Source organism: Pelophylax lessonae, assembly GCF_965119305.1.
Source record: "Pelophylax lessonae genome assembly, chromosome: 3".
Classification (NCBI taxonomy): domain Eukaryota; kingdom Metazoa; phylum Chordata; class Amphibia; order Anura; family Ranidae; genus Pelophylax; species Pelophylax lessonae.
This window is the reverse complement of record NC_138770.1, coordinates 397753646-397767085: the sequence shown is the minus strand read 5'-3', so window position 1 is coordinate 397767085 and position 13440 is coordinate 397753646. Positions and strand designations below refer to the sequence as shown.

Sequence of the window (13440 nt, the reverse complement as noted above, 5' to 3'; positions counted from 1 at the left end):
AGTGCCCCTTTACATCACAGTGCCCCTTTACATCACAGACCCCCTCATCACAGTGCCCCTTTACATCACAGACCCCCTCATTACAGTGCCCCTTTACATCACAGACCCCCTCATCACAGTGCCCCTTGCAGTGCACATTGCTATACATCCTCACATATTTCTAGCAAACTTTGTATATAGTCAGGAATTTTTGGTTCACATACAGTACATTACAATACAAAAAATAATCAATCCAGCAATCTTCTACAGTTGTGTTTTATCTGCCTTATATTGGCGCTATATATACTGAAGTATGCTATAAGCAAGTAAGTCAATTTCATATTGCAGAGTGGCGTAGGGACGAGCTAGAGAGAGGGATTACTTTGAGCAAGCAGAAACTGTGACCTTCAGCCAAGAGTCCGAGTTTCAAAACCGCTATCCGTGGCCTGTTAAGTATGAAGAGGGCTGAAATACATTGTCTTACATGTTGCTCAACTATGCAGCTGGAATCTGAATATGGTGGCGTTTGCCTCCAACCCTGTCTAATAGGATCTATGATCTATATGTGCATTTTTCCATTGCTACCATGTGAATACCAAGCAATATTCTCAGTGTCACAAACTGCACATTCAGGCAGTCCTGGATCTGAGAGCTTACCACCTGTTAGCATGTGTCGTTTTGTTTGTTAAAGTAATAGAGTGACTTTAACAAATGTTGAGATAAGATATTGGCCAGAGAGAGTGCATTTGTAACAGAAACAGAGTATGAGTATATAATTAGCAAATACAGCTGTAGATATGTAATACAGGTTTTACATAGGAACACGATTTTTAGAATATTAAAGATCATTCACATTGTTCCACGTTGGTAATATATGCATTAATTATTTTTTTGTGGTGTTTTAACAAGTGTTGTGTAGCATGGCTCATTTCTTTTTGAGCACAAGAGAAGTTTTGTCTGCACTCCGATATAGAAGGTAAACAGTGGACTTTATTGAGTAAAAATATATCCCAAAAAAATGCAAACATCATGGACAAGACAGATTACAGGAAGAAGCAGTTGACGCGTTTCACAAATTAGATTTGCTTACTCAACACTAAAATCACATCCATGTGTGTGTTACCTAAATAGGGCCAAAAACAGCTGAGTATCCCAATTAAAGATATGAATCCCAATCAAGGAGATACACCATATGAGGAAAAAAAATAAAAAATAAACTGTTGTGCCCTGTTCAGGTATACACTTGGTTAAAAAACAAACACAAAACTGAATGAAACCAAGATTGAAAACGAACACCATTCTAAGATATGAGTATATGATTGGAAAAGATGTGAAAACATGATCAAAAAACATGAAGTTTTCATAAAATCATATCAGTACATTTACACATATATAGAATGGTGAAATAAAAATAAAACAAGATGGAAAGACGAGAAATACATTGAAAGGGTATGAATATGTGGGCATAGCAAAACCGCCTCATTATAGAAAACTCAAAAAATATAGATATAGAAACTATAGAAATATATGTAAACTATAAAAGCATAGGGGTGTAGTTCTATTAGGTGCAAAGAAACTGGGAGACAAAAAGTTTTCCATCACCTCCCCAAGGTCCACACGGAGGGCCCAGTCACTTGTCTCAATCATGGGTTAAACAAATGAATATTACTATCGAGATCAGGCTATTTATTTCTTGACTATGATATGTGTGCTAGATGAGAACGGGGGTTGTGGGCATATATGTTGGCATATATTATATACAGTAGTTTATATTTCGTTATATATATTTATATTCCTTATATGTATGCTTTTATAGTTCACATATATTTCTATAATTTCTATATATATTTTTTTTTAATCTTTCTATTTCATCCCGCAGTCTACTTATTTCACACCAAATAAATGCAGTCCGGATGCATTCCAGATGCTTTTCTGCATGCGCGTATTTGTGTGTTTTTGATGCATTCCAGTGCATTTTTTCCAGTCTTTCTTGTTCACCTTATATAAGGACATGAATGTTTCCGTGCGTTTAGGTGCATTCCGATGCTGTTTTGATCCATTTTACCAAGTTCCAGTACAGTTCAGTGCAGAAAAAATGTAGCATGTTCTACTTTTTTTTCTGAAACTGGAACGCACTGGTGTGAACTCTGCCATTAAAATACCATATATCCTACTATCCATACGTTTTTATTACAGAAAAAAAAAAGCACTGGACTACATGTGGTGTGAACTGGCCCTTAAAACAGTACACAAATACATGGCTGCTTTTGTAACTGTGAGTTTTCTTCACATGCTGCCTCTGACATAGACTCATCAGTGGTTGTGAAAAGGCTAAAGCCCAGCTCTAGTCAACATTTTTCTTTCAAATTGGATAGTATGCTAAAGTTTTGGAGCCTGGGTCATATTTTTATTGCTCTCTGTGTTCCTCATAGGAGAGATTTCTCTGGCCATACACTTTAAGCCTAAGCTGGCCATACACTTTTAGATTTTTTTTGTTGGATTACCAGGACCCCCACCATCGCTCATGGCCCCTCCCTCCTGCCAAGTGCCCCCAGAGCAAGCAGCTTGCAATGGGGTCACCCAAGCATCCTCTCTTGAGCCGCTGCTCTGTGTGTGAATGGACATGCAGTGTTTTTGCACAGAGCAACCCAGATACTTCTCTTCTCGGGTCCGTTGCTGTTGCTCGGGGCCCCTCCCTCCTGTCAAGTGCCCGCAGAGCATGCAGCTTACAATGGGGGCACCTGAGCAGGCTTGCTCCTGAGCCACGGCTCTGTGTGTCCATTTACACACAGAGCCCCACCCCCTCTCTCCTAGTTGGTTCACTGGCTGTGATCGCTATAGGAAAATTGGGCTCAGGTAAGTTTTAGGGGGTGTTTGGGGGGCTGCTACATAGAGAAGATTTTTTTAGCCTCATACACAGAATGCAAGAAGGTAAAAAACCTACAGCCTTTACAAACAATTTAAAGTCAAGTTACAATTTGTGTATACACTGGGCGTCCTGAATGGAACCAGTTATTATTTGTCTAAATAGTCAATTTTAAATGATCCTAAATGTGAATGTTTACCTATAAATCATGTATATTAGCTTTTTTATTTAGTTTAAAGAGAAACTGGACTGGACTAAAGTGGTAAAGAGTTTAGATGTAAAAAGATTGCCGGATCTATGTAGAGCCCCTTGGATCCTAGGCCATGGCTTCTTAATGTCTACCCTCGTAATGCTAAGCCCTGTCTCCTGTTTTTTAAAGTAATTGTAAAGGATCAGTTTTTTTTTTTTTTAAATAACAAACATGTGCAATAGTTTAGCACAGAGCAGCCCTGCTCCTCCTTTTCTCGGGTTCCCCTCTGGTGCTCCTGCTGCTTGCTATTGGGGCACCCATATGTGCTTGCTCCTGAGCCGGCTCTGTGTGTCAATGAAGCAGCTCAACCCTGTCCCCTTTCCCTCCCCACTAGCATGATTGACAGCAGTGGGAGTCAATATCTCTGCTGCTCCGCTGCTGTCTCTGAACCAATGAGGATAGAGAGAGAGAGGCACCGCATGGCACTGGATCAAAATCAGGCTTAGGGAAGTATAAGGGGGAGCTGGGGGGAGCAGCACTAAGAATATTTTTTACCTTAATGCATAGAATTAGAGATAGGCTCTGGCGTGTTCGGGATTATAGTCCCAACTGACCTGCCCAATCCCACCAGGAAGCCAACACTGCACATCGCCAATCACAGGCAGTTCGACATTTCCTGGACTGTGCAGCTGCGGACCAGGAAATGTCTAACTGCCTGTGATTAGCGGTGTGCAGTGACGGCATTCTGAATAGGATCCCGAACAGGCCAGAGCCCATCTCTACATAGAATGAATTAGGGAAAAAACCTTCTGCCTTTAGAACAACTTTAGCAATCAAAAGCCAGATCCAGTCATGTCTACTTTACCTGTGGCATTCAACAGTTAAATGACAGGGTAGAAATTAGTGTGGGAAGGTTGCAGGACTTAACATTGCCTTGAGCAGAGGTGGAGGTTTCATGCACAGCTTGGACCCAATTTTCAAAGGAGCCCCATGGGGGGGATGTGAACCAGTTTGCAGACTAAGATGTGCTTGCAGGCACCATTAATTGCCTTTAATTCAGTACTGTTGGTTTCTTGAAATGTTTAAAGCCAGATTAGTTAAACTGTAACTTTGTGTCAAACTGATCATTAAAATATGTTTTTACAAATCTTTCATGCAAGGGTCTATCTGACTGGTTATTATAGGATTAAATTGTTCAGGCATGCCTTACAGTTTTGGTAAATCTACAGGAGAATGACTCTACACACCCTGTGGGTAAGTGCCGAAAGACCACCTAAAGTTGCTGCTCTGCCAACATCTTGACCTCAAAATAACAACCTGATTTATCGTTAAATTTCAGCACAATATCTAATAAGAGAATCATGTACTTAGAAGGCATATAAAAATGACAGGGTTCTGTTTTGTTTGGCATGGTTGTTTATGAGCTGTACAAAAGGCTGTGTTATCAGCTTAAATTTAGAAAGCCGACAGGCCAGCAGCTGTCGGACTTTAGAGAGCCCTTTACCATTAACGCTTAGCTCCAGGAGTCATTTTTGGACAAAATAAATAGCGTAGGCAAAAAGGGAATAATAATACACCTTTTATAAATAAGCCAGCACAATTATACAGATTTTTGCATAATTTTAATTATGCATGCCTTATTTATTTAAAAACGTTTTATATATTGAAAACTTTATTCCTGATTTTCAGCCCAGATGTTATGTTGTTTGTTATTAAAATGATGTTTTTTCCCGATTGAAGTAGACATTTTACAGGTTTTTTTGCATTAGTATGTGCTAGTTATCGTTTTAGCATCACATTTTTTTTTATTTAAACAATATTTATGAGGTTAAGCTTAGGGGGAACACTGTGAGAAAACAAAATGATGAATACTATGGACCCTATTTATGGAAGAGAACAGTATGCATTGTAAGAACACTGCTGGGCTTCACATTAAATATTACATTATTATTATTTATTATTTAAAAACATACAGTATAAATCAGAGCATAAGCCTCGTCTGTCCTTCAGAGTACTCACCAAATAATGCTGCAGAGATCAGAAAATATAAGGAAAGCCCTACCACATAACTTGGTACATGATGGGTTCTCTCTTCCCTCCACTGCTCCCCCTCAACTATCTCACTCATTAGAATAAACTAAGCTTTGCTTGTTCTTTCCATTAGAAAAATGTTGATAATAAAAGACTTTTTCTGGATAGCCCAGACAACACCTACAATTCATGTGTTAACAAGCGAAATGTTTGCTCCTTTAAAAAAAAATTAATTTGCTTGATCAAAGTCCTTTGTAAATGTCTGTGAAATATGTATATGCTACTTAACCAAGTTTGCACTTTGTAGCATGCCCAAACTGTTTATTTCAATCATTTCCCTTTAATATAAGTAAAGTGCAATGGTGCTTACACATATATACATGGCCCCCATTCAACTTTTTTAACTAGACCCACTAATCCATCATCGTATTCATTAAGCAAAAGAGTTGCTATTTTTTTTTTTCTTTGTTTTTTTTTTAAATGTCAACCATTTACATGTTCTCATAGAAGAGCTTGGGAGAGGTACAAGCTGATTTTAAATGGACTCAAAGGTTAAATTCTAACTAAAGTCACATAACAAGTAATCACTTAAAAACATTGTACAAATAGAATCAATGTTTATAGATTTACCTCCACTTTTTTGTTACAGCAATCGCACAATATGTCTTATATAGCTATGGCACCAGAGTTTGACCACACTACCTAGAGCACTCTATTGACCTAGTCAAACACACTGTTTTTTTTATCTTCAGTACAATTACAGTATAGATAAATAAAGAGAGCTGAATTCTTAAATTTTCTTGGAGTACCTCATGTCATTCTACTTGGTGGTGGGTTAATTTGGCAAAAAGAGCATCTATTTAAATGCAGCTTCTGAAGTCTCTGTCCCTCTGAACTGGTTGCTATTTTCTGCCTGGTGTCCATTGTAAAGTAAATCTGACGAACCTTTTGCTCCTGGTTTATTGATAGTGGTAAGGTGAGCTTTCCCTCTCTTCCAATTCTTCAAACTTATTTATTCCATCTTGGCAACTTTTCTATTTTAGCTCTCTGGAATCCACAATGAGTCCACCACCCCTGCCAGCCACAGCATTGAGGACTAAGAAAAAGAAGGTAGAAGAATATGTGATTATTGTCATGGTGTGTGGGTTCCTTTTAAATGCATTGCCGAAAAGAGACATTATGGTTCCCACATGATCTATGAGGAAGGGCCAGAGACAGAAGGGGGAAGAAGAGTCTACTTTTATTGATTTGTCAGACCATTCAGCCCTGTCTCTTGTGGATAAGCCATAAGAAATCTCGTTGCAGGTATTCTATCTTGCTATCTCAAAGCCAAGCCAATAGGCTGGAGTCTGAGGTGTATTGAACTTGAGAAACAATGGCCCTACCTGGCAAGAAGTTCTATGGTACCTGTTTAAAGGAACTTTCCTATGAAAAGAAACCAAAATCTAAAGAATTGTATTACAACACTAAAGAAGAGGAGTTGATAGCATGCAAGAATATTTGCCAAAAAAACACCCTTAAACCCAAAAAGGCAGCCATCCAGTTATTTTGAGGGCAAAATTAGTCTATCTGCTGGGTTGAGAACCAGCGGAATCAGTCTCAAATGAGAAGGTACTCTCACACTCCTTTGATTTTTATATGGTTTTGACCTTAACAAAATCAATCAAGGAAGCCATAGGTTGGGAGGAGGAGGAGGCATGCTTTCAAAAAAGTTCTAAAAAAATATGATCCTGATTGGGAGAAAGAACTGCTGGCCTTTCCTCCCAAATTCAAGACATGGGAAAAAATTAGGTAGTAATGAGTAGTCCTGACAGGAATATAAATAGCATATGTATATTCGTTTTCAAGCTGTATCTTATTGCCAAAAAGGATGAACTTTTATGGAAGATGGCTCCAAAAGCCTGACACCCTACCTACCCCACTTTTCACCCTACAAAGGTGGACATGACAAGCCCTATTTATATATTATATAGACAATCCAGTGGCACTTAAAGATAAGATGGATTGAATTTGAAAATAATAATTGAAAAAGAATATTTAAAAATATTTTCAATTTCAGGTTTGGCTTGCAGACCACCAATTGTCCTAACATCTACTGTACGTTCAGAGGATTGAAAATATGGACAGTCAGTACAGGGTTGCCCATTAGAAGAGATGTAGAAAATCCCTCCATTATTCTGGGACTACAGGAATTAAAAGTATCGTAAGACAGCTGTGGGTCAAGTACATGAGATATCTCGCTTAATAGCTTATTTGAATAAAGCCAGAAAAGCCTTGTGTCTAAGCATTGGTCTGCACAATTAGCATCTAAACAAACTTTGTTCTATTAGTTTTAGGGAAAACATCTGCTTGGCAAAACATTAGAGGTAGTCAGCAAGTATTCAAGATAAGTTGGGGCTGATTTCACTAGAAAGGACAAATATTTGTAACCCTTTTTGGTTGAATAGACCAGTATTGAGAATTCAGATTTTACCATCCAGATCAAGAATTCTACAGAAGCTTTGGGACGAGCTTGCATACTATATTTCGAAAAGTCATTAACTCCAAGACAGTCCAATCTTCCAAGAACACAGAAAAGTCAATTCCAGCAAACATGTGGGTGAAATGCCACTAAAGTGTATTCCAATAAGTTCTTATTGCATCAGTGTGATAAGAAAGCCCCCTAGTGGATGGAGCCCCGCAATCTGACAGACAGCAGGCTGTTAGGTCAAATGTCAGAAATCATTTTTACCACAGATGCCATTCAGAAAGGCGGGTGTGCATTGCCTGGGACAACAGACTCAGAACCCCTTGATACAGCTGTGGTCCCTAAAGTCCAGTCACGTAGAACTGGAGTTAATTCTCAAGGTCCTTTGAGAGCCAGTTGCTGGGCCAACATGTAATGATCTTGTCACACAACAAGATGCCAGTGGCTTATGTAGTTAGAAAAGGAGGACCCATGAGTTTTCACTTGTCAAAAGATGTTTGTGAAAATTTTCCCTTGAACAGAGCAACATCTACAGTCGCTGAGTATGTCATACCTGATAGGAGCCCAGAACATGACAATGAACAAGATCAGTAAGGTTTTCTTTAATCTCAACGAATGATCTGAAAGTTGAACTGTTGATTCCATTGTTGATAGTTCTGGATCCCTTTCTAAATCCCCTTGTAGCAATATTTCCAGGCATTGGGCCTGATGTGGGTCTGTCATGGTTACCGTTAACACCAACAGCGCATTTAAGCTTGTTGCCCATGTGTGAGATCTGAGACAATGAACAGTTTGGCATCCTTGGTTTTTAGTTTTATTGTAGGAACTTGGATGGGAGAAGGGAATGAGTGGGATACTTCTCTGGCTCAACTAGGTACAAATCTGGGACACTTGAAAAAAAAAATGCCACCTTGCTGAATGCCAACCAATGCTTACTGGCGCTTGTAAACCTGACTTGCGGTCTGTGAACTGAAACTTGACTTCTGATGCTTCCTCGCAGCTCAAAAGTCCTGTGCACTACTCCCTGTAGTCTTTTCTGACTGAGGTAGCCTCTAGCAATGATGCTACAACGCTTATACACTTTACATTTCAGGGCCCAACTGCTGGCAGCCCCTTACTCTTCAGGGTAATCTCTGGCACCCCCTTTCTATATTCCTGTACTGGCTAGCTAGCTCCTGGATCCTTTTGACCTTCTCCGGAGTGGTCCCCTCTGCCAGGCAGACCCCCCAGGGGCAGTTTGCAGTACTCATGACTCAGAATGCTTTCCTGAAACTTGACCCCAACACTCCGCTGGTCCCCAGCACACCTGGATCCTTCTCTGCAGCTCAGCCCTGTGTCTATTCAGACAAGCCGCCTGGGACACCCGATTCTTCCTGACAGGAGGAGAAACAGCCGTCACCTCCCTCGGACTCTGCTTCCCGTCAAAGACCATCTGTCCTGTGCTCCCCACAGACTTCTACCCTCTTCCAGAATGCTGTGCAGCAGAATCTGCCCTTCCAGGATGGATACAAGCCCTGGTGTGCTATTGGTCAGGTTTCCTGCACTGCCCAATGAGAGCCCTCATTGGGATACAGTGGGGAGACTCCCTAACACAACAGGCACACCTGGGAACACATGCCAGCCTAACTGAAGACATTGCCCTACTAATAGGCAGACAATACCCACTATACTCTACCTAGCACCTACATTGGAGGGTGCTACACCCTATTGCAAAGGCCTCAGCTCATTGACTTTGAAATTGAAAGGCGTGGTTCAAGAGATTAGACATCTATGAAGCAGTCAATGAAACTTTGTTAAAGGCCAGAAAGTTTTCCATGAACTAAACCTATTGCAGATTTTGGCATGTTTTTCTAAATTTTACCATGACTAGAAAGTTTGATCCTCTGTTTCTTTCGGTGTCTCATCTCCTGGACTTTAGAGAAGGTCTAAGCTGCAGCTTGTTACGTGTACAAATGTATTTTCAGTTTGCATTGATAGATAGGAGACGGACTTCAGACTCCTTAGTGTCCTAGTTAATAAAGACCGTTTAGAAGATTAAACCTTGGCTGAAAGCATTGTTCCCCAAATTAGAACTGCTGCACTTTGGCTATGGCTATGGAACATCTGTAGACTTGTCAGTTGAGAATTTTAAGGGCTAGTTAAGGCTTTGTCCTGGAGGCGTCAGAGGGTAGAGCTGACCCAAGTAGGCTGACATAAGGATGCACCAGTGAAGGAAAATTATGGTAAGAAGGGGTAAACAATTTTCCGTGTAGCAGCTGGGTGTTTGGCTAAGAATGGAGAGTGAGAGAAGCACTAACTGCAGATGCTCTCTGTAGCTGCTTTCCTGTGGTGCTGAAGTGGTTAACCGCTATATAAGCAAGAGGAGGGACCTGCTGAGCAGGAAGATATAGACTGAGTCAAGCAGCACTTCACAATGGAAACTGTAGGCCAGAGGAGAGAGACTCTACTGTAATCAAGAGCTTTTGAACAGCATTACCCATAGGGAAATTGCCCAGAGGAGGGGGGAAAGCTGCATTTTCTCGGGTTTTGAAGGTCATGACTTCCTCTTACCATGAGGGAGCCTGGAGAGTGTGCATCGCTGTCCAGTGTACACCACTACTGATGCATAATGGCGGTCTGAGCAGGATCCGGAATCTTGAGTCCAGATGTGCCAACAGCCAGAGTAATCTGGAAACAGAGCAGAGAGTGGACTAATCATTGTGTGTGACCAGATGGTGAGCTGCAATATCGCTGGGACTGGTGAGCTGCTGCTATGGGTATTTACTATCTGCTTCTACAGAGACTGAGCCCTTTAGGAACTGACCATACAGCCATCTAGCAGCCTTATTGCTGCCTGGAGACTCGACTGTGACTATTCTGACAAGCACCAACAGTACAATTGAGCCCCAACGCTAGCCAACTGTAGAGTTAGGACTAAAGACTGTCCCTTTACAGCTGTTACACAGAGACTTTCACCTATTGCATATAATAAGAGGTATCCTAGCCATGATCTCTAGAGTGCACTCTTCACTAGTTATAGTATTATTATTCACATTGCAGTTAAGTATTATATGCAGTGTTGCTGACTTTGCTTAGTTAATCTTAGTCTAGTGGTACAGAATTCTATTCTATATCACCTTGGCATAGTATTTATACTGTTTTGTGGACTATGTCTGAACCTACCTTCTGTGATTTAATTTATGCTCAAACCACCGTTTATTCTAACCTGTACCAATACATTGAGTTCATTTACCACTAAACAATCTTGTATTTATTTTGTAGTACAAATTCACAATGAAGTTGAAGGTATCTACACTTGTGTTCCTATAAGTGCTTGCAGTAACTTTCACTCAATCAGGTGTATCAGAAGGATTGAGGTTGTTCTTGAAGTTGAGACGCAGAACAGGGAACCCAAATTACCAAGCCGCTCTTTCAGGGGTAGCGCTACATTCGTATTTTTTTTCAACCTGACTAACTATGTATTCTAAACATGTCCTTGTCCAAGATCTCTCCATTGCTGCTTTGGTAACCAAATGCCTAGGCCTTGGCCATGTCATTCCTGTTGCATGGTAGAAACAGAGTTAAGATTGGCTTATTCTACCTTTTTGGGGAGATCAGGGGACAAAATGTCTAGCTTTTGGTCAGAAGAACAGCAAGAAAAGAGACTGGGGCCAAAGTTTCCGAAGAAAAAGTTTACTAAGTAAGAACTTATTTATAGGAAGTACCGTATTTTCCGGCGTATAAGACGAATGGGCGTATAAGATGACCCCCCTAATTTTCAAGTTAAAACATAGGTTTTGGGCTATACTCGCCGTATAAGACTACCCCCCTTCCGAATCAAGGCAACACCATTGAAAAACATCAGATTTCTCATAGATCTCAAAGGTACCCCAAGTACTGTAATACATGTAATCTCTCATAATATCTCCAAGGTACCCTAAGTATTCCCAGTAGATGTAATCTCAAGATGCTGGCTATGCGGGAATCCTGTACCGCTATACCGTATGTACCGTAGCTTCGGCTACATACAGTATACCACGCTAAGCCAATCACAGTGAGCTATGTATTCTGTTATTGAATGCAAAGCCTGCTCCGATTGGCAGAGTTAGAGAGGCGGGCTGATGTTACTCCGCCAATCCGAGCAGGCTTTGCATTCAATAACAGAATAATAGAATACATCACTCTCCCTGAGCTCTGAGTGATCTATCACTATTATAAATGAACAATCAGCATGGCTTGTTTATTCTTGATGGTAAACAAGTACTCAGCGGTTCGGCTTGGTGTAATCCAGGGCACTGGCAGATATTCTACACAAAGCAAAAGCTCTGGGTAATCCTTTACTGTTATACAAGCAGTGCTAAATATTAATTCATAATAGTGGCAGATCACACTCAGTTTGGAAATGGGGTGGGACTCGTGGAGGCTTTACCTCCCCCAAAAGGAATGCCCATAATTTGGGCTTCAGAAGAGGGTGGGGCTACAGTCAGCATTGAAAAGTGTGTTTTTGCGAACAACAGGGCTACCAATCTGAACAGTTGCAAGTGTTATATGTACTTAGTCTCACAGGGAGTTATAAATATTGTAAATGGTGACAATAGTTCTTTAAATGATTAAAGGCTTTACTGACAACTGTTTTCCTATCTCTAAATTTCCTGTATAACTTATGTTTTTTGTTCTGTTGCAGATTTCAAGCATACATATACTTTGCTTCTGCTTTTCAAGCAATCTCATGTGGCATTCACTATTTGGCCTCCGTGTTCATTGCTGTTACACCAAAATTTGTCTGCAGACCTCCAGGAAATACCAGTCTGATATTACACCACAATGACTCTTTCTCTGAGTTTCGTGAAGTGTGGGATCTATGGACATCACCAAATGATTATCTTGTTGTCCAGCAGGAAAATGGGGACATCTGGGAACTGCAGCATTGTAGCAGGTTTAAACGTGAAAATAACATAGATCTGATGTACAAGTCTGATGGAAATAAGACTCTTTTTTCCTGTACTGATGGATTTCATTATGATCTTACTAATTTGGATAGTAGCATAGTGACTGACTGGGATTTGGTTTGTGATCATGAATGGTTTGCTAAATTAGTTCAACCTACCTTCATGCTTGGAGTCCTGATCGGAGCAGTATTCTTTGGTGACATTGCAGACAGGTACAGTACATGCATGCAAAGAAAACTATTTTTGTAAAAGTCTCATCATCATGCTACCTACTAGAAGTGGCCGTCATTTGGCCAACCTGGCTCTAGCCTATGCTGCTTATTGAGCCCTGAGCTAAAACTCATTACAGAATCCAGGTCCAGAAGAAACAGGATCAACTAAAATAACAGGAGTTATCTACTAATATACTAGAAGGTCACCACTACACACACACACACAGTAGCAAGGACCTAGCTTTATAGCACTGTGCATGTGAGATAATACCAAATAGGACAGAGATACGTCTGTCACAACCTTTAGATATGCAATCAAGAAGCTACGGGAAACTGCAGTTAAACTATTATAACATAGGGATACTTGCCTAATAGTCTCTGCTTCTGGTCTGGGTGAAAATACAGCAGCAGTAGCAGCCCCTGTGTTAATAAGGTCATGTGGTTCAGTTAACTTTCTGACCCAGACACATAGAGACAGTAAATGATGTACATAAATAATCTCTTTGAATCTTAAGCAGCACAGCTACTTACAAACAGTAGAGGGCAACAGACCCCTACAGCAGACTAATTCCGGCTCGTCACTTTTGTCTTGAAATTTTATGCGATCTCCCATGTGCTTCAGTGGGCTGCCCTATGGGCGTTTGTCCCCCAACAGAAGTTCCTGCTCCTTTTTTGGCATAAGCTTAGTGCAATTTGTAAGCTCTCGTTTTGATGCGATTGCCGTGTTATTCTGTTGCATGCTCATGGCGGAGGAATAGCACCGCATT

General features: G+C 40.6%; 1 protein-coding gene across 1 annotated transcript in view; it reads left to right on the top strand.

Moving 5' to 3' along the window:
* The window catches only part of SLC22A16 (solute carrier family 22 member 16), a 91787-nt gene that overhangs the window by 21484 nt on the left and 56863 nt on the right, over positions 1 to 13440 (top strand). The window contains exon 2 of the mRNA XM_082250002.1: positions 12197 to 12673. Within this exon, the coding sequence (XP_082106128.1) occupies positions 12197 to 12673 (477 nt within the window). The remainder of the gene's footprint in view (positions 1 to 12196; positions 12674 to 13440) is intronic.